Raw genomic sequence first — 22311 nt, 5'->3', positions numbered from 1 at the left:
TCAACATAGCAACTTGTTAGCAACATACTTTTTTAAAGCACACAACGACTAATAAATGCACGGTTGAGATACTAATGGGTGTAATCTCGTAGAAACAAACGTGGAGCTCTCTCAGGATTACGTTCACCACAATTTTAATTTATCTCGTACAACAAAACGAGAAACTCTAACATAGGCCTACGTTAACCACAGACCTTATTTTAGACAGAAAACGAAATGCCTATGGGAGAAATGAATTGGACATTTGCCGAGGGAACCCCCGAGTTGACCTACTAAAATACGTCATCACTGTAACACTGCCACTAGTGTTGTGTCGTTCGCGAACGATTGGTTCAAAAGAACGAATCTTTTGGGTGAACGAAGTGTACTGAATCACTTCGTGAAACGATTCGTTGGCGAACGTGAACTGGTAGTTCACTGACTGACTATCGTTCGCAGTTCAGTGATACGTTCACTGAACGTACTGCGCTCGCCCCGAATCGTTGGCGAACGACTGTACACTTGCACGACTCGTTCGCGAACGACAGTACACTTGGACGAATCGTTCGCGAACGACACAACAGTACAGTACACTTGCCCGAGTCGTTCGCGAACGACACAACAATAGTTCGTTCCTCTTGCTGTAGCGAATGAGGAGTCTCTGGTGAGGAAAGTGGGTATGGAAATATGGATAATAGATGGATAATAATCGAACATCACTGTCAAGTGTGCCGTTTATTTTCAATGAAATAAGCCTTTTTTTAAAAACATGTCTCAAAGTAGGCTAGCCAAGGCTACTATTTTATCGACTACATTTTATGAGTTAACATATATCAGCACTTTCTCTTTCAAGCAGCCGTTAGAACAAGTCACGGTAAAGAAATCAGTGTCTAGGGCTAAAACAACACATTTTGGGGAATTTAGTTTTTAAAGAAGGCCATATCAAACACATTCTTTCAAACTAAATTGTTTAGAATATAATCAAAAACAAAATTTTATTAAAAATAGGGAAAGTGCTTGGTTCTTTGGTTATTAAATATTCTGTGGGAAAATGCTCTGTCTATAGCCTACTTTTTAAACTGGAAAACTACATTCAATAAAAATAAAATAATGTGCTAATATATGAACCGCGGTTCGCCTGTTTCCATTTTCGGTAGGCTACTAACCGTCAGCTGTTTTCGGTACGATTTTTCGGTACAGTCGAACCCCCCTCCCCACGTTCGTCGTCCACATCCAAGTGCGCCCCCCCCCCCCCCCCCCACCGGGCGACCGACCGACCGACCGACGCCAAGCATAGTTACGCTACTGATTCGGTGAACGAATTTTTTGAACGAATCTTTTTAGTGAACTGATTCAGTACACTAAAAAGAACTGTTTTGCCCATCACTAACTGCCACAAAACTAGTGATGACGTATTTTTGTACATTACCACCCAGTTTTTCAGCGGTCCTGGTTCAGGAAGTAAATTTCCCATTCATTTTCTCCATAGACATTTCAGAAAGACACTAGATAATATATTTTCAGTCATGAACCGAACCATACAGCTACAAGATGACTCATGACATTATAAAAATTATTCGGAGCCAAAAAAATCTTTGAAAAGCAGTCTATGATCCAGAGCCGTATATAGAGAGAGTTGCGTCAACTCCATTGACTGTAATGAGACCAGAAATTCTTAGTTCCGGGTACGCCATTGAACCAACTCTCGCCCTATCTACGGCTCTAGCTCTATGGCTAATTTTAGCAAACGGTTATAAAGGATATTTCGAAGATATCTTAACACTTTAGATACGAAACCATGATATTATTTTCTAGTTATTGTGCAGTTCATTGGCAGTTTCCCTTCTAGTTTTTATACAGTTCAGTGGCTGAGGGCGTGCTTTCCCGTAGACATATATGTACATGTGCCTTCCGGTCAAGGACCGCAATTTTATGTGGCCAATCGTTCCGCTTCCTGTATATTTCGCGCGAAATGTCTAGGGGGAGGAGACAAGACAGTAAAAATATAACATTTGATTGGGTGTTCAAAGGAAGCGCGCCGAATATTCATAAATAAAGCTTTGTGGACCAATCATGGTCTAGATCACGAAATACTGTTGAGATCTGTGGCGGGAAGCACAGGCAGTGCATAAGTGTGGAGACAGCGACTATCGTAACAACATTAGCTAACGTAATTTTGTCACAAAAAGTACTGGTTACACACGATGGCTGTTGAAGTTGTGGATGACAGAGAGATGAGGGAGGCGCAAAGAGAGTATTTGGATTTCCTTGACGACGATGTAAGTAGCTACCCAGTTATTTAACCAACAAGTAACTACTTCATGGACGAACAAAATACAATTATATGTAAACTAGCTAGTTACTAAATTGACGTTACCTTAGCAAATAAGTGTAGGCTTGTAGTGTTTTATACGTTTAGCCCCTTCAATTTGGCTACTCCGCTATGGTTGCGTGCTTCGTTACCAAATGCCGCAGACAGTGCTTGCATGGCTAGCTAACGCTGACTGCATAAAAGTGCCTCGCTAGTTAAATAGTATGCTAGTTATGTAAGTTGCATGTATGTTGCTTTCCTTGCAACGGATTTTGTGCTCGTTTGCTTACGAATTTTAGGAGAAGTATATTTTAATAACGTTTTCTTACTGCTCAGAGAATTTAGTCAGAAACAGCGCATACCGACGTTAGCAAAGCTTGTAAAGCCAGTGTGCGAGATGGTAAAGAAAAAGAGACGAGGACAGTTAGCGCGCATCCGCTGACAAACACGGCTGAAACTTTGATGTGCCGTTGTTTTGATGCTTGCGGCGATTACACCCCCAATGTGTGCGTTGGTGTAATATGTGTGTAATTTGGGGGCATTGATAGTAACGGAGTATACTTGAATAGATGAAAGTTAGATATCGTAGTAGAAAATGACCACCTGCTCTCGTTATTTTCATAGCAAGATCAGGGTATCTACCAGAGCAAAGTGCGGGACATGATCAGTGAGAACAAGTTCCGGTTGATTGTGAACATTAACGACCTACGACGTCGTAATGAGACCCGTTCTATCAGGTGAGTATTTGCTAACCTTTCTAAATTATACTGTAATTCAAAACAACCCTGTTTGGAAAGATGCATAGAATTTACCGATTAAATATTGTCTCGCTAACAGAATAACATACGTTTATTTTAATGTTATTAATTCGATACGCCCAAGGAAATGCTTTTTAATTTTTTTTTGCGAAACGAGGAGACTCGGACTATGTCCCAAACCCCATGCTTCCATGCTCCGAGTGGGCATAGCGAGCATGCCTCTATCTTGGAGTGTGAGTCCAAACCGAAGTGGGTAAAATCAGGGGCTGTGTCCCAAACCGCATACTTCCATGCTCCGAGTGCGCATGGCGAGCATGCCTCCATCTTGGAGTGCGAGTCCAATCCGAAGTTCGGTAGTGCGGAGCACGGATAAAGTACCCGGATGCGCACTCCGTTTGATCAAAATTTGAAGTGTGCATCCGTGCATGCTCCGACTGGGAAAAATCCCATAATTCCGTTCGAGAAAACTGTCAAGAACAACGGTAATGGCGGATGACAGTAGTCTAGTGCGGTTGCTGCCTCTGGGATTGGAAACTGAAATCATGCCTAGGAAAATGGTACACAGTGAGGAGTTTGTATATAAATGAAGTGGTACAGTGTTAATGAATAACGCAATGTATGAGTTGTTTTTTTAGTTTAAAGATATGTACTTTTAACGAGTGTAGCGAGCTATATTGACTACATAGGTGCTGATCATTGGGTCCTGTTCTGAATTATAAACTGCCCTTTTATTCTCGCCACTGCCCATCTTTTGTTTTTCATTTAATTTGAAATACACCCCCCGCCTATGGAGTAGCCACCACAAACATGACAGGCTCCATATCTGTTGCCTAACTGAGTTCCCAATTGTTTGCACGTAGTTTGTACAGAGCGAAAATAATGAAAAAACAGACACGACTTTACAATGAAATGGCAACTTTATTATGGGGTTGACAGTTCATTGAAAGCTATCCAAACATCTATCGTTACCTTCCACTGCTCTTCTGACAGCAAAAAGGAGAATTAAATTGAAGTGGCTAGCTCGCAAAAAGTTGCTGATATTACTGATTAGTCTAGATCATAATATTTCAGTAATACATAGCCTACTAGCCTACTTATAGAGTGTGAGCATCTGTCGACCGGGTTCGTTTGGTAGACAGGAAAACGTAAATAGATTTGCAACTGTAGTCGAATAGGCGAAATATAGGCAACAACATGTACCTAGTTATGAAGAAAAAAACCGTCCTTGTTATCCTCCGGAAGTAATTTTTTCACTACTTTCGCGATTTTTCTCAGTGCCGGCAAATATGTCGGAAGTCGCCCAGTGCTAGCTTTAGTTGCTAAGGGAACGTGTATCGACCCCCCCATAGAGATTAATGGAACTTGTCTTTAATTAAGACCATATTGTAGATGTGTCCTGTCTTCTGTATTTCAGGTTAATATGAGAGAGGCTGGTCCCAACTAGCATTTCTAGCGATCCGTTACATATTCACAGTTGTAACACAAGTCGCAGGAAGCAAAAGAGCCATTAGGGAAACAGTTGGACGCTGTGAAGCTACATTTGCACCAATGTACTTGCGATTAAGGAATTAATGAGTCTATAAGTTGATATTGTAAAAGAGGTCGTATCAATATAACTAACATGTATATATAGGCCTATTAAGGTGGGTTCTTCTCCATTTAGACAGTTATGTGTAATTTTTATAGGACTTGCATTTAAATAGGCAAGGTAACGGCATCCAATCCGCTTGAATAAATACGAAATAAATACGGTAGCATTTCAGATGGTTGATAATGTGTCCTCTCACTCTCACGTTATTCTCCTCAAGTTTATTACCAGAATTTCACCGATAATTACGGCAAAGGTTAAAGGTTATGGGTCAGATGTCGTCACAAAGTGCATCCCACTCATTTAGGCTAACTGTTTCTCTGTGCTACTGCACTTCCATTGTTCGGAGTGCGTAGTCCCAAGCATTGCCTGGAGTGCGTATTCCAGAGCACGGTAGTGTGGAGCATGGAAGTTTGCGATTTGGGACACAGCCAGACCTATGGGTAAAAAACCCGGATGCGCGCTCTGTTTGATCGACCGGGAAAAATCCCATCATTCCTTTCGAGAAAACTGCCAAGTAGGGGTGGGCGATACCGCAAAATTTGGTTTCGATCCGATACCAAGTAATACCGGGCCAGAATCGCCGATATCGATACGGATACCGATACTTTTTATTATTAAAAGCAGTTTATGTACTTTCATGTGGGGGAGAGCAGTGTGTCATGATTTATGTGGTGAATGCATCATCAGTAGGCTAAATCTGAATACATTTTCATGACCACTAAATGTTTTGCCAAAGGTTAGCAGTTATTGTATGGTTAGCTGAGTGGTAGAATTTCTACCTGCCACCTGTGAGACCCAGGTTTGATTCCCAACTGCAGCATGTATCTAGCAAGCAAAGCAAAAAAATTGGCTTCATTTATTTATGTAGCACTTTGAAGTGTATCGACCACTTTAACCGCTAGTGTATTTGCTTCGTATTTATCAGAGAGAACTGGACATTATTACCTATTAAAATGTAAGTCCTGTAAAAATACACATAATAAACTGTCTAAATGACCACCAGTAGTCTCTCCCTTTTAGATACCCCCTTTCCACCAACGTGAACCTAGTTCTTGTTCTGGGCTGGTGCTAGTGCCGGTTCGCAGTTGGTTCAACTTGAAAACCTTCTAAGAACCTATCCTAACGTTGATACACACTCCTCTCTTGAGCGTCTAGCAGCGAATATAGCCTAACTATCGAGATTCTAAGTAACTGGAGATAAAACTTTTTTTGTACTCCACGTAGATCATAAACCCTTGATTATAAAAACGACTCATTGAAATCGGTTGAGAAATGTAAATGTTATAGTGCTTTTTATCCAGAAAAACCGCAGCTCCCCCGTAGACTTGTATTTGTTTTCAGGCCAGTCTTGCCTGGTCCAATATGGCAGCGGCGTTGACATATCGCAGCAAGGGGCCGAAGCGGTCAATGCGGTGTCTATGTATATATGTCTATGGTTTTATCCTCGCCACTGCCCATCTTTCCATTTAATTAGAAATATACCCCTGCCTATATAGGCCTCAGAAGTCTGATGTAATGCAGAGGAAAAACCTTGCCCATATGTGGAATTCCGGTTCAAAGGGAAATTTCTCTATGGGGAAAAAATGAATGGATTTTCACATAACCGTCCCTGTCACAGTCTGTGATTTAAGCTGGCGTTTAAAACTTAGATGTTTTTATCCGGACACATTTCTCGACTAAGCAATGGGCTTTTTAAAATGACACAGAATTTTTCTAGATTATAAAAAATAGGTAAAAAGCATTATTTTTTCATATACAAAAAAACGTCCAAATGTCATAATTTATTTTAAAGGAATTCGGAAATCGCCATTCATTTGTCCCATAGGGGCGTCTATTTTTTGAACCAGAAGTCTCGAAAATGCTGATGAACCCGAAGGGAATGACGACAGGACTTCTGAGGCCTATGGAGTAGCCACCGCAAACATGACAGGCTCCGTATCTGTTGCCTAACTGCGTACTTTGCACACAGTTCTTTGCACACAGTTGGTATGGACTGCAGCGCTAAATAATAATAATGTCCCAATAATGTTGATAACTTTGCAGTTTTGCTTAGGGCAAACCATTTTTGGAGGAAACTTCATAACGGCTAAATTTTACTGATTTTGAACAACTTATAACATTTTGTTACCTGGCACAGCTATGGTTGCACTACTGTCCTTCAAATTATGTTCGCATTATCGCAGTGATGTGTCTTTGTCCTACATGTGCTGTAGGGCTGTCAAAAAATATTCGAAGTTCGAAAAGTATTCGAAAATCTTTTTTTTATTTTTTAAGTTCGAACCTAAATTTGAGCATTCGAATATTAGTTTTTGATTCTGCGTTTTGCAATTAACATGAATATACAGGCTTTAATTTAATGCGGCGAATCAGGTTCATGCACGCTAAGTTAATTTCCGGTGCTAACGTTACTTCCTCTGTCAACAAAAAAGTTGTGCCCTGGATCCAGAGCAAGTGGATCGTCTGGTTTTCCTTGCCAATAACCTCCGGTGATACTTTCAGCTCCATGGACACCTAACGTTACTGGTCAGCTAGCCTCGCGAGCCAGTCTCTTTTTTTCATTACGTTCAACAGATCTGGTCAGCTAACAATTTAGGCTAAATAATGTTCCCATGGCAGGCTATGTTTCCTTTCTGTTCTGAAGATTTTGATAAAATTGGATGATGAAAGAAGTTAAACAAACCAAACAGAGTAAGTAATTTATGTTGTTTTAGGCTACAGGTATTAGCCGTTTGAATAGTTTTTGTGTTAAGAAATAAACAGGGATTTCCTATAAACAATCATTTCCCTATTATTGTGATTTATAAATGGCGAATTGTGGCAAATTACATCCACGAGAATGCGCTTTATTCATTTGCGCATTAGGCTATAGAAACTGCAGGGGGCTCATTTCTAAAATTAACTTGCGTGCATACGCGAAGTGAAGACCTGACGTGGAGCCACAACCGTTTCCACGGTCAAATCGAGTAATGTTGAAATTTTATAAATCACTACTTTGACGTGATTTTCTACGTACGCGCCACAAAGATGATCTAAAATACGTTTTATAAATGAGGCCCCAGATGTAGTAACCTAGTATGAAAGTTCACCGATGTCCTCTATTCTGCTGCTCGCTTGTGGAAAATAACACGCAGGCCGGTTTGGAGGGAGCGTCACGTGCATATTGCGCCCGACAATAAGCAGCTTATTTTTGTGAATTATAGGCAAATGATATTCGAATATATTCAAACTCTAACTAATTACAAAAGCTAATATTCTAACTCAATTTCATGGCACTTTTGACAGCCTTAATGTGCTGGCTACAAGAGGGGGAGGGGCAACTTTCTTGCAAACTGTCAGCTGTATGACATTTGGACATTTGAAAGAAAAAATAGTGAATACAAAACTATAGCGTGCTTCTTATAGAAATCACCAACTAAATACCGGGGCAAATCTACTTGGGTGGGTCACCCAGATAAATTCATTATTTGGGAAACACTGGCATTATCTGTTAACATATGGATATCAACTCCATAGCAAACTTGTAACTAAAATATAAAAGATTTTCTTGAAAGCAAATATAACTTGTAAAAGTAGCCGATACACCGGAAGGAATAATGACCCTCTGGGTTAATATTTGTAGCCCATGGAGCCTTTCAGAATTTGCGCCAATTAGTGAAGCCTAACTTGGATGTATTGCTAAATTTGAATAAACTAGAACTATGGCTGTGTCCCAAATTACTCACTTGTTCACTCATTCACTATTCCCTATATAATGGAAAATATGTAGCACACTACATAGGGACTGAGCAGCAGAATGAAGGTTTGCTTTGGGACAATGTTGTCATCACCCTGCGCCACTACAATCTTTTGAATATCGGAAGTTGCGTTCGTTGTTGATGTGGCGACAAACCGACGTTGTCTTCGGTCCCTGATAAAATATTTTTTGAACGTAATCTGTACGTGTATATATGAAATTCTCAGTTAAATTTTCATTAATATTGGCATCGACCAAATGTAGAGCAATATACCATTCAAAAATCTTTTTATCAGGGACTGAAAATGACATTTTGCTTGAGTTGCGCTGCTACCTGAGATTAGCTAGCTTAGCTAGCAAACAGATCTACAGAGAAAAACTGTTAACGTTACACTTGGCACTAACGAAAATTGGTGACACTTTTGTATGGAATATGCAAATATAATTTATGATTTGACATAACTATGGACAATTTGCCTTTATACAATTAGCTACCGCTCGCTTGTTCCAACCGCCATCTTTGTTGAAACAAAACCGTAAAGCCCTACCGCAGTGTATCGTGGGATTTTGGGCTACCGGATAGTGTACAGTGCTTGTACCCTACATTTTGCAGTGCATTGTGGGGCGGAAGTAGTTCACTAGTGTGCTACATTTTTGTTTCTCAGATGGGACACATTACAAAATGGCTGATGCCAAAAGTAGTTCACTATATAGGGAATAGGGAGTGATTTGGGACGCAGCCTATGTCTTTGCACATGCCTGCATGCACTTCATAGCACTAGTTAAAGGGGAATTTCACTTTATAACACTTCTGGGGTCATTTTCACACCTACCCGGGCTTTTGTGTACACCCCAGACAGTTTTTAGGTTACATTACTTTACAGGCATTTGGCAGATGCTCTTATCCAGAGCGACGTACAACAAAGGTTGCTTGCTTCAATATTTAGATATTATATACCCGTTTAAGCAAAACCCCCCCCCATCCAATATAAGCCCATTCAACATCAAACTCCACGTTAGACTCATTGTAAACAGACGTCCCTGCTTCTCATGACTGATATTGTCCTTCTAATGAATGTGTCGCCCTTCATTTTTTGATTAGTTATTTCATTATGTTAATATTTTACGCTGTTTTGTTGCTTTCCTTTACAAATGCAGGACGTAGATCCAGGCAGTTTAGTGTCGAAATCGAGGATACATATCATTGCGTGACTTTTGATGTGGGCGTACCTGCAGACTAACACTAGGTTGGTCGTAGAAATAGTGTTGTATTACTACTAGCTAGTGAAACCGAAAATGTCTGAGGACAAAATAAATGGATGGTGGCAACCCTATAACAACAGCCAGCAAGCTGTCTAACTTACCGTGGACATCCTATGTATCACAGACAGACGCGATAGCTTTAGCCAGCCTGCTTAATGCCTACCTCGAGCGGTTCGACCAATGATGGGAAAACGGTGGGTACAGCTCCAGGCTTGAGACGGTCACCTTGGTAGTCGGTGGCTTCAAAGTGGTCGCTGCATACCCTTAGTCCTCGTTTGCGAACTTCTTCGGCTGTTGTGTTGGGGTGTCTGATCAATCAATCAAACAAAATGTATTTCTATAGCACACTTCATACACAGAGGCAACCCAGTGTGCTTTACATAAATAAAAACAATAGGAACAAAGAAAGTACAAAGTACATAAAATAGATTACATCCAGCCATGTCTGGCACAAAGTTGCATCGTGTAGAAAACTATGAAAATGTCCTTTCAAGGCAAGTTTAATGAGGGAATTATAACAACCGGGTACAATGCACCTCATTATTACACGATATTGCATCAAACAAAAGATAGCAGACGTTAGTTTGTTCGATTTCAATGCTAACTTAACGGAATGTTTTGCTTCGCCTCTTCTCGATTTTGCCGCAAAACGAAATCAAAGAAGAAGAAAAAACCGGAAACCATACTACTATGTGGACTTGCGCTAAAAAAAATAGGTCTTTGTTTCTAACGTTAGACATTTTAAATGAAATAACTAATTAATAAATGAAGTGCGACACATTCATTAGAAGGACAATATCAGTCGTGAGAAGCAGGGACGTGTGTTTAAAATGAATCTAGTGCAATTCCCCTTTAAATGCCCATTGTTTGGTGTCAGTATATGCTATCCTATATGCCATGATGTGGCCTGCCCTCCCTGTTTGTCAGTTTAAGAATCTGTAGGGGGTTTTGCTAATTGCACAAAACACCAACCACTCTGTTATGGCAAACCTAAATCAGCTCTGGTAGCTTACACAGTATCTTCACACATGCCACAGTAAGCCAACTGCAATAGTCTTTATGTGCAATAATGACTGGCATGATTTCTGAATGAGTACATTGTTGTGTAAGACTTTCCTGATGTGTTTGCTGCAGCTGCTAAATTTAATACCAAAAATTGTTAACATTGGCTAGTCGGAAAAAATTTAAATGTTGTACCTATGAATACCTGCCAGTTGGGTAGAATTCTCTTACTGGCTCATGATTACTATGTGACTGTTGGGCAAGGGTAACATTCCAACATTGTGCCAGTGTTAGCAGTAGATGACCGTCAGCCAATATGGTGATTAACCATTGTTGGTCCAATGAACATGTGCTTGCTGGGAAATATCTTTTAGCTTTGTGGTTTATTTAGAACATTATTCCAGATTGTATGTTTATAAACATGAGTAACCTGACCACTAATCAATGTCCATTTTTGAATTTCATGATTCTTCAAGTCAAGCCAAATTTATTTATAAAGTACGTTTAAATACAACCACGTTGACCAAAGTGCTGTCCAAAACAAAACAGGCAGGTAAAAACAGAACACCCACATAAGCATCAATACCCACAGCGCATAGGCACAAATCAAACCACATCAGGAAGATCCAAACGCTAAAGAATAAAAGTTTTGTTTTGAGCCTGGACTTGAAGGAATCAATGGAGGGGCCGGATCTAATTGAGAGGGGGATGCTGTTTCATAGTCTAGGGGCTGCAACAGCAAAGGCGCGGTCACCCCTGAATTTAAGTTTTGATCGTGGGACAGCCAGGAGCCCCAAGTCAGACGACCTGAGGGACCTGGAGGTGGAATAAGGGGTTAAGAGGTCTGTGATGTAAGAGGGAGCCTGCCCATTTAGGGCTTTAAAGACAGACAGGAGAACCTTAAAATCAATTCTAAACCGCACTGGTAGCCAGTGGAGAGAGGCCAGAATAGGGCTAATATGGTCCCTCTTCCGGGTACCCGTCAGGAGCCTGGCTGCGGGAAAAGGGGAAATGTTGAGAACAAGGCAAGAAATCTCAGACACCACTTAATGTTAGCATACTTAACCTCTTAGCGCACAGCCCCTAGTGGTGGGCACGCCCGCGTGCCTAAATTACTAAACTCAAACATTCGGTGCTACTGCAACCAAAGTGTGAGATGAAAACAGAAACGCGTTGTTTCAGTTTCATTAGTAGACGATACATGACAACTATGCCGAAAACGGAGTTTCGCAGCCCCACCATTGTCGCTCCCGTCGTTCATTTAACACACACCCCCTCCCTGCAGTCTCATCTAAAAAACACCCCCCACCCTTGACATAATGGACAATATTGTCTATCTTGGCATTCATAAAAATATTCTTTCACCACTAAAAAATCGTATTCCGTCATAGCAACAAGATAAACCCGAAAATAGCCCTAAGATATGCCTATACAGCAGTGAAAACGCTGCTCACTGAATAACGAAATAAACGAGAAAAAGTTTTTAAAAATGATACCATGTCATTCTACAGTCAATATCTGGGACTAAATATTGAATAAATATAAAACCTTACTGTTGGTTTTACGTGTAGAGATGTCCCTTTTGAGACTGCGTGGTCATATATTGTCTTGGACAATCCGTTTGGGAAATATAGGCGCATCTGTGACGCCTGGGTATCTTCCAAAATAGCTGTGCGTAACACCACACCTGTTTACGGCGTCGTCGCCCTTTTTAGTACAGTCTGACTAGATTTACAATTCATTTATTCGGTAGGCGAGAGTATAAGCTTTCTAACGATGTATAACATGTCTAATTCTGCTTTCGGAATAGCGTTTTATAGGTCAGCGTAACAGAAAATATTCTTAGCATAGCATTCACTTACGCAATCACACTCTGTTAGCAGACAAATACGATGCACCTAACGAAACATGTTCAAGGATATTTCATAATTTCTTGGAAAATACTATTATTATTGAGGACTTCTGAACATAGCTAAGCCATATGTTTGCTGATAGACCTAGCTGACATCGTTTTCTGGAGCAAAACAGAAACGAATAGAACAATATAATTGATACTGTCTCTCTGTCTCTATCTACTGAACATAGAGGAGATTTCACCATTGCTATGTAAGTATTATCGTTCAAAATATTTCGGTTATATACGTTCTTTTTGAAATTGAGTATTTTTAAATAGGTTAGTGGTGTTATATAATGTAAATATTTCACACTGTAATGTAAGCGTTAGACGGAAGTGTAATAGTTTTTGTGAAGCACGCAACAGTGATGACGTCAGAGCTGGAACATTGCCAAAACGTGGTGGACGGGTGAAAATTGTTTTCATGTTGTCTCATCCCCATACAAGAAAACATACGAGAGTACAGAGTATAGAAATACACACGAGTTAATTATTACACATTTAGGTACTGTACCGCATTGTGTGACAATGTTTTTGCATTATTTTTTTAATCTGATAGCAATGTTTCATCTTAAACCCTCATAAGGGGCTCATTTATATGCTTTATAATGGACAAAAAACATTTTATTCAATTTTGGAGAGATTTTGGATATGTTTCTGGACACCTAGCTATTTTAGACCACTGTACTGACTGAAAGCTTGTAATTCCCATTTGAAAATTATGCAACAGTGATTTTCTTGAGTCAAAACAGTTGATTTGTAGTGAAATACATGGATATGTTATGATTTACAGCAATGCATAATTTAGACATTTTGGATAGATTTGGAGATGCTGGGTACACTGCTTAGTTTTTGCTTCATACATCTATAGTAGTTCTACATATCCACCCTTAGATTTTATGAACTTGTGGTCAAGAAGTTTTTGACCTAGCACATGTATAGTTTAACCTCCTGCATATATTCAATCTCGCAGTATTTCATTGCAAACTTAAAGTGCAAATTTATTTTGGATTTTTTGTCAAAACAATTGCATTTGTGGCACTTTATTTCTTCCAAGATTATGAATATAAACTAATCTGTGTTAGTATTGTAAATTGTACAAATGTCTTGCTTCATTTAAGCCATTTTTCAAGTCTCTGTGGTGTTCACGTCTGGAGTTATAAAGCTTTAAATAGGGTACCCCCTAAATGGGCAAGCATTGGCAAAATTTGGCTTGTGCCTTAAGAGGTTAATAAATATAATGTTAAATATAATATTTAGTATAATATAGTAATGTTAAATATTACTATCTGATGCATTTTAATGTTTCATTCTGTTTTAAATGTCTGTAAAGCATTTCTGTATGTAACACACTGAATACCTATATTCCTGTGGTAATCAGGCTGCTGAACAGATCATTTGAGGAGCTGTTGGCCTTTCAGCGAGCCCTGAAGGACCTGGTGGCTTCAGTGGATGCCACATATGCCAAGCAACACGAGGAGTTCTTCATTGGCCTGGAGGGCAGCTTTGGCAACAAGCATGTCACCCCCCGCACCCTCACCTCTCACTTGCTGGGCAGCATGGTCTGTGTTGAGGGCATTGTCACCAAATGTGAGTGTCTGCACTGTAGGCCTACCAGACTTTATCCATAATTTTTGTTTAGCTATTGAAATGATGTCGGGATTTGTTTTTTTTCATTTACATACCCCAAATTTCTTTTGGGCCTCTTCATTTTTGGGCTTTTATTGCTATATATTCCTTCCTGCTATCAGCTTTCTAAGACCACAAATCTTCTTTTCTGTTGTTATGACACACCAAATCCTTTGCCTCTGTTTGAGATGTGGAGGGTCTGAGAAATCAGTGTTTCCTGATTCATCAGCCAAATCTGAATTTGGTCAGATTTCCTGTTACATTGTAGTTTGCTTTATTAAAAAAACATTTTTCAGTCTTAGAAGGAATTGCTGACTTTAATTATAAAATTGTCTAATTATAATAATTGGCCTCTAAAACCTTTATGGGTAATTCTGAAAGTTGTTTCACCGAAGTAAACATTTCGAGAAGTCTGAGTGCCATTATGTTCGTGAATATAATAGGTATTTCAAAAGCATCAAGTTTAACATGCATGTTGGATGTTGGCAGAATTAAGAAAAACCTCACTCTTACACAGCTGCAACATACAAACCTTGGGGGATTTGGTGGTTGCTCAGCTTGCATGAAAATTTAGCATATCTGAAACCAAGATTGGGCCTGTTGTTCGCTGTTCCACATAAGGAAGGATTTTTGGGGAGTTGACCACAGTTGTAATGTTTAAGAGAAAGTGATGGTAATCGTGCTGCTGATCTGTTGTCTGGCAGTCATAATCTTGTTGGTGGCAATTTTTTGTTTCAGTGCTTCTTCAAAGGTTTTGCTTGCTGACCTTTAGAAGTGTCAGCGTCCTTGTAACATTTTAGCCTTGTGTGCATGTAGTGAAGTTCTTCTAAATGTTACGCACAGTAATTTCAGAGAATAGGTGTTTGTAAGATCTATATAAAAAGCTTGACTGGAAAACAGGGTCTGATAGGTTTTGCTTTAATGAGGTATTAACTTCATCAGTAAGGTGCATACATGCAACTGTCTAAGTTGTTCATAAGTCTTTTTGGGGCCAAATGGTCAGGTGGATTTGGACCTTAAACTGAGTGCATCTTTGTGGTAATAGCATATTTGCTTATAGGCTCACTGGTATGTCCCAAAGTGGTGCGTAGTGTCCACTACTGTCCCGCTACCAAGAAGACCATGGAGCGAAAGTACGCTGATATGACCTCCCTGGATGCCTTCCCATCCAGTGCCATCTACCCTACTAAGGTTTGCACATTTATTAACCCTGACTCTGGAAACGTGATACTAACTAGCATGATGGCTATAACTGATAAAACTGGATTGCTTTCAAGTGAAAAGTATGAAAAAGCTTACGATAACGATAATATCTTTATATACAAAAATCGAATTGTGTTTTATTGTTACAGTGAAGGTTCTTGGTGGGGAAAAAAAGTTTAACAAGGGGTGCAATTATAAACCCTGGGGTTTAGCTTTGACAGTGCTTGTTTACTTTTACACTCCAAACCAGAGTATTGGGATGCTGTGTTTACTATAAGTATCCTTATTACTGTAATGCTAGTTTTTTAGATGCTGTTCTTAACTATGGAGGAATATTCCGGACAAAATAAAATAAATACATCATGAAATAAATAAATACATCATGAAATGTGAGCATAAATAATTAAATGTGGCACGAAATATACGTATGTTTATTTAATTATTTATTTCAATGACGCTACGTGCTACGTGAAATAAGGCTTGAAATTAAACCGGCACTTTCATCCATCAAAGTTGGGAGGGCGGGCTCTAGCGAGTACACAAAGCACAGGAGGCTTAGTAATGGGTTGAGTATTTCTGAGAGACCTGCCTCTAGTGGCTACAGTCTACAGCAATCCAGCGATGAACGATAGGATTCCAAAGGCAAGCAAAGCGCAGTAGCACACTATGTTGTGCGAGCGGGCGGTCATGACAAGCAGAAAAAGTTGCCCACAATTACTCCGTGACGCGGCTAATTTGATTAAAGAGGCACTGAATTCCTCTCAGGTCTCTGTAGAATCAACTCCATAATCATCTTTTGTAAATGTACTATCTATTCACTCCACTACTCCTGAGGTGTGTTCAAATTCAGCGAATGTTTGCAAACTATTTCAAACTTTTTTCCGTTAGCTTTGTGTTTGTGTTCACCACGAGCGTTTGCCTGTGTTCGCTGAATTTGAACACACCTCTGTTCAAGGTAATTTCAGTGGTCCCGAGCTAGCTTTTCAGTGTGCTAAGCTACCTTTTTCAGGCATCATCCTTATGCTAGCTCAGCCTGATGTTCCCGCGCCCTATGTTCCTTCCTTCCTTGCTACATATCAGAAATTCAAATGTGTTGCTTCTTTTATTCAGCAGCACAGGTAGCACGGTTATTAGCTCCAACAACATACCTCCAGCACAGCCATGTTGAATTAGGCATGAACAATCGAGTGAAGTCGATGCACCAATCAAAAAACAGTACTCGCTAGAGCCTGCCCTCCCAACTTTGATGGATGAAAGTGACTGTTTTCATTTCAAGCCTTATTTCATGTCGCACACGTAGCGTCACTGAAATAAATAAATAATTAAATAAATAAATACATACGTACTTGCATGCATTACATTACATTACAGGCATTTGGCAGACGCTCTTATCCAGAGCGACGTACAACTAAGTGTATAACCATAACCAGGAACAAGTATGACGAAACCCCTAGAGAGAAGTACCGGTCCAAGTGCAGGGAACAACCGCATAGTTCAACTTGGACCCTGAAGGTTAAACTGATTAACGATAACAACGAGAACGGCAACAACGCAGTCTATGGAAAAAATACAAGAAGTTAAGACAGTTAATGCACCTAAGTCACCTACGAAACAGCTGCCTAGTTACAACCCTAAGTTTACAGTCATTTACAGGGGGGTAGGGAGGGATGGGGAGAGGTGCAGCCTGAAGAGGTGAGTCTTCAGTCGTCGTTTGAAATGGGTCAGTGTCTCAGCTGTTCTGACCTCCACAGGGAGGTCATTCCACCATCGTGGGGCATGTAGGAGGGATCTGGCTGGCATGTAGGGTTTGAATATCTGGTGGAGGTATGCTGGGGCTGATCCCTTGACTGCCTGGTATGCTAGGACCAATGTTTTAAATTTGATGCGAGCTATAACAGGCAGCCAGTGGAGGGTAGTGAGCAGGGGAGTGACGTGGGAGTGTCTGGGGAGGTTGAAGACCAGACGAGCCGCAGCATTCTGAATGAGTTGCAGGGGTGTGCTGGCAGATGCCGGTAGTCCAGCCAGAAGAGAGTTGCAGTAGTCCAGGCGGGATAGAACCATTGCTTGGACCAGGAGCTGGGTTGAGTAGGTGGTGAGAGAGGGGCGGATTCTGCGGATGTTATACAGGAAAAATCTGCATGCCCGGCTTACTGCTGCGATGTTCTTGGAGAGGGACAGCCTGTTGTCCATCACCACTCCGAGATTCTTGGCACAGGGTGATGATGTCACTAAGGTGTCCCCTAGGGAAATGGAAAAGTCGAGGAGGGGAGAGGATAGAGCAGGAATAAAGATTAGCTCCGTCTTTCCCGGGTTGAGCTTCAGGTGGTGATTGTCCATCCAGCTCTGTATGTCCCTCAGGCAAGCGGAGATGCGGGCAGGGGCCTGTGTGTCCGATGGGGAGAAGGAGAGAAAGAGTTGCGTGTCGTCGGCATAGGAGTGATAGGACAAGCCATGGGCAGATATTACAGGGCCAAGGGATCTGGTGTACAAGGAGAAGAGAAGGGGACCGAGGACTGAGCCCTGGGGAACTCCGGTGGCGAGGGGATTGGGTGGTGATACCTTACCCGCCCAGGCAACCTGGAAGGAACGGTCAGAGAGGTAAGACTCAATCCAGTCAAGGACTGTGCCGCAGATCCCTGTTGCTGCCAGGGAGGACAGGAGGATAGAAAGCTCCACAGTGTCAAATGCAGCGGAGAGGTCTAGAAGAATCAGGACAGAGGAGAGGGAGGCTGCTCGTGCGGCATGGAGTGACTCACTGACCGAGAGGAGTGCAGTCTCGGTCGAGTGGCCAGGCCTGAAGCCAGACTGGTGGGGATCAAGCAAGTTGTTGTGAGAGAAGAAAGCAGAGAGCTGGTTAGATGCAGCACGTTCAAGTGTTTTGGATAGGAAAGGGAGGAGAGATACCGAGCGGTAGTTCTGAATGACTAAAGGATCTAGTGTGGGTTTCTTCAGGAGCGGGGTGATGTGGGCCCTCTTGAAGGATGAGGGGAAACATCCAGAAGATAGGGAGGAGTTCACGAGGGAGGTGACAAAAGGGAGGATGTCTGGTGTGATTGCCTGGAGGAGAGACATGTAATTTAATTATTTATGCTCACATTTCATGATGTATTTATTTATTTAATTTTGTCCGAAATATTCCTCCATACTTAACAACTGTTGTGTGTTTTAATTTTGTACCATTTTGTGATAGGATATTTTACGACAGCTATGCATTTCTTTGGGAGATATGAAGTTACTTAAAGCTTTGAGGGGCTGTTCTGCAGCAAAACTATATTAACGCAACTTTACATAATGCAGGAAGGAGAGCTTAAGCATTTCTTCGCTTGTCTTCAGGATGAGGACAACAACCCTCTTGAGACAGAGTTTGGGCTGTCCATCTACAAGGACCACCAGACAATCACTGTCCAGGAGATGCCTGAGAAGGCCCCAGCCGGCCAGCTGCCCCGCTCTGTCGACGTCATCCTTGATAATGACCTTGTTGACGAGGTCAAACCCGGCGATCGGGTGCAGGTCATCGGCACCTTCCAGTGCTTGCCTGGGAAGAAGGGCGGGTTTACCTCCGGCACATTCAGGTACAGCAGACCATCTGCCTGTTCTACTGAATGGGTGCGCACTCAGTCTAGAAGACCCCTGTGTATTCTGGTTTTCATTCCAAAAATGATTGCAACTCCTGAATTGTAACAAGCTGGTAATTCGTCCTAGTTTTCCTTGTTTTATGTATTAAGGGACCATTTAATTTTAACCTCCAATGCTGTATTATGTCAGAAATGGGAATGCATGAAGTCAAGTAGTAGCTGTGTATGTCATAAAGAATATATGTCCCATAGACACATCCCTGGAATTTAATCAAATCTTGTGTTCTGTGCTGACAATTTAATGATAAAATGGACTTGAATCACAGGGGTCTTAATTGCTGGAATTATATACAATTGGGGGCCAAGCAGCGAAGCTGCGTAGGGCACCCATTGTGTTTCTACCTTTTCTTATTCATCATCATCGTCATCGTCATCGTCATCATCATCGTCGTCATTATCTTTTTCTTCTGGCTAGGGTGTCTATGGCAGCCCCTAGAACCGTATGGTAAAAAGTTTTGAAATTTGGCACACTGATTGGGGACGGTCCCATGATTCTTTTCACAAAGATTCATGTTTCCACCTCGAGCGCTTAAACGCCACCAATGGGTCAAAGGTGGAAGTACGTTTATGCATGTAAGTTTTGAGCCGTATGCCCGATTTAAAAAAAACGAGGTTGGAGTTCAATTTCTGCCATATTTGATCTTCCGTCATACTGGATTTTCTGAAAAAGTTAACAAATTTTTCACAGGCCACAAATTTTGTCCAATCTTCACAATCTTCACCAAATTTGTCACAGATGATGTTCAACAAAAGCCTCAACAAAAGTTATCAGATGGATTTTTGATTTTCGAAAGTGTTTGATTTTCGAAAGTCTGTCACAGCTAATTGAAATCAGCAGCGAAGTCGCCAAACAGGAAGTGAGCTCATATTTCAGTAATGCTTTGATGTATCGACACCAATCTTGGTACATAGACTCAGTATCCCTTCCTGAGGATGTGCAAAATAACGTGAGTCATTTGACCACTGGGGGGCGCCGCAATAAGTAAAAACGCGTTTTGCCCAATAACTGTTGATGTGTTTGCTTAAAAAAATAATTCTCGTGTCTGGTGATACCATGAGAGGTCCCAAGGCCGACACATGGCTACTTTTCATGTCAACCTAATTGATGATTCCACTTGCTCCTCCATTATTGATTGTAACAGGAACATAGGGAGTGTTGGGGCGGGGGGCGGAGGGAGAACCGGCACACTGAGACAGACAGTTTGATTAACCAATGGGGAAGCCGCCGCTGGCTCCCAGCAGCAGGCGACTCTTCCCTTTTGCCCCGGAAAGTACATGTGTTAGTCCAGACGAGGGGGGGGGGGGGGAAGGAGTACGTAAGAACATGAAAACAAGGACACATTGTCAGTGATGTGAAGCACCACTCTTATACACCCTCAAATTTCAGCTACCTGAATGTTAATAGCTCTCCCTTGTGGAGAGTCTTCAGACTGCTAAATGCGAGTGAGTGCGTTACTAGCTAGGTCCATGAGGTACTTTGCATCTAAAAAATTTCTGTTTGAGCGGCTGGATAGCTAATTTGGTTAAGCCGCTGTGCTGCGTTGCATGTATGAGCCTCTAGACCTTAGATTGAATCCAGACAGTGCCAGTGTTGACTGTGGCTGTCACTTCAGCAGGACGATGTGCACTTAGCCCAGGGTTTGGAACCCCCACGGGTGCCTGTGGACTGTATTTCAGAGCCTCAAATAAACAGTTTTCATTCAACTCTGCTCACCAAGTCACTAAATTTAATTTCTATATATCACTCTTCACACCAAGTATCCCAGACTGCTGAACAATTAAGTGTAAAAACATTAAGTGTAGTAGATAAAAAAAACACTGAACTAAATGAAAGTAGTTCTGCATTTCTGATAAAATATAAAAGGGAGTTCCACAACCGGGGAACATACCAGGTAACAGATTTGAGACCTTCAGCTTTGAGGTGGTACATGGGAGCCACCAGTAGTCTCTCCCTTTCAGATACCACCTGTCCACCAACGTGAACCTAGTTCTGATTCGCAGTTGGTTCAACTTGCAAACCTTCTAAGAACCAATTTGCTTTTCCACGGGCTAGAGAGCCACGTCATTGCGTCACTGTATACGTCTGTATACGTCTCCACTTTCCCATCAACATTGCTACCTATTAAAATGTATGTCCTGTAAAAATACAGATAATAAACTGTCTAAATGTAAAAAACCAACTTCATACATATACATGTAGTTATATTATTACTGCCTTATTTACTATATCAACTTTAAGACAAGCAACACGCTCTGAATTATCTCATTGTGACCAATTAAATCGAATGGCACGGGCATTGCTTCCTAATTTCAAACTTTTTACATTACATTACAGGCATTTAGCAGACGCTCTTATCCAGAGCGACTTACACAACTTTTTTTACATAGCACTTTACATTGTATCCATTTATACAGCTGGATATATACTGAAGCAATGCAGGTTAAGTACCTTGCTCAAGGGTACAACGGCAGTGTCCTTACCCGGGAATCGAACCTGCGACCTTTCGGTTACAAGCGCAGTTCCTTACCCACTGTGCCACACTCCGTTCCAAACTGCTTTCCTAACAGCTATTTTGCGTCCTGTGACTTGGGTTTCAACAGTGAATATGTACGGATTCCTAAACGTGCTGATAGCGACCACTCTTTCTCATATTAACCTCAAATATGCAAGACAGGACACTTAAACAGTATGCTAGCAAATTTATGTCAAGTCCCATTCATTTATATGGGGTGGTCGATACACGTCCCCTTAGCAACCAAAAGCTAGCGCTGGACCACCTCTGACTTATTTGCGGGCACAGAAAAAAATAGCAAAAGTACTGAAAAAATAACCACTGGAGGACAACAAGGACATTTTTTTTCTACATAACTAGGTATAGGTTGTTACCGATACTTCACCTATTTCATATGTAGTTGCAAATAAGTTTACGTTTTCCTGTCTGTTGAACGAAGGTGGTCGATAATAGGTGCTCTCACTCTACCTGGTGGTCACAAAGTTTTAGTTGGTCTTTGTTGGTCATGATAATCCCGCCCCAGCCCCTGACGTAAGCGGTTTTTGGTTCTAGACCAGCCAAGTGTTGGTGCCGTTTTGGAACCAGTTTTCCTGGCTGAGAGCCGGTTCTTTTGCTGTTGAAACGCAACGAACTGGTTCGAGATTAGGCACCGGCTCCGAACCGGCCCTCGAAATGCCTTGGTGGAAAAGGGGTAAGAGTAAGTCTTCAAAGTAGGATGCTCCTCCCCCATTTAAGGACTTGTATGTGGTCATTCCTACCTTGTGGATCTGCTGTTTGGCTGGCGGCCAATGCAGTGATCT

The 22311-nt window shown here is 41.4% G+C and overlaps 1 protein-coding gene across 3 annotated transcripts in view; it reads left to right on the top strand.

The window, feature by feature from the left end:
- The first annotated feature begins 2042 nt into the window (after positions 1 to 2042).
- The window catches only part of mcm3 (minichromosome maintenance complex component 3), a 111418-nt gene continuing 91149 nt past the window's right edge, over positions 2043 to 22311 (top strand). Inside the window, exons 1-5 of one of the 3 annotated variants that reach the window (XM_064341056.1) lie at positions 2043 to 2258; positions 2915 to 3027; positions 13913 to 14121; positions 15221 to 15351; positions 18697 to 18935. In XM_064341056.1, the coding sequence (XP_064197126.1) occupies positions 2184 to 2258; positions 2915 to 3027; positions 13913 to 14121; positions 15221 to 15351; positions 18697 to 18935 (767 nt within the window). In that variant the 5' untranslated portion in view covers positions 2043 to 2183. The remainder of the gene's footprint in view (positions 2259 to 2914; positions 3028 to 13912; positions 14122 to 15220; positions 15352 to 18696; positions 18936 to 22311) is intronic. The other 2 variants (XM_064341053.1, XM_064341055.1) reach the window with 2 other exon arrangements.

Source organism: Anguilla rostrata, chromosome 6, assembly GCF_018555375.3.
Source record: "Anguilla rostrata isolate EN2019 chromosome 6, ASM1855537v3, whole genome shotgun sequence".
Classification (NCBI taxonomy): Eukaryota; Metazoa; Chordata; class Actinopteri; order Anguilliformes; family Anguillidae; genus Anguilla; species Anguilla rostrata.
This window is presented reverse-complemented; position numbering and strand designations above follow the sequence as displayed.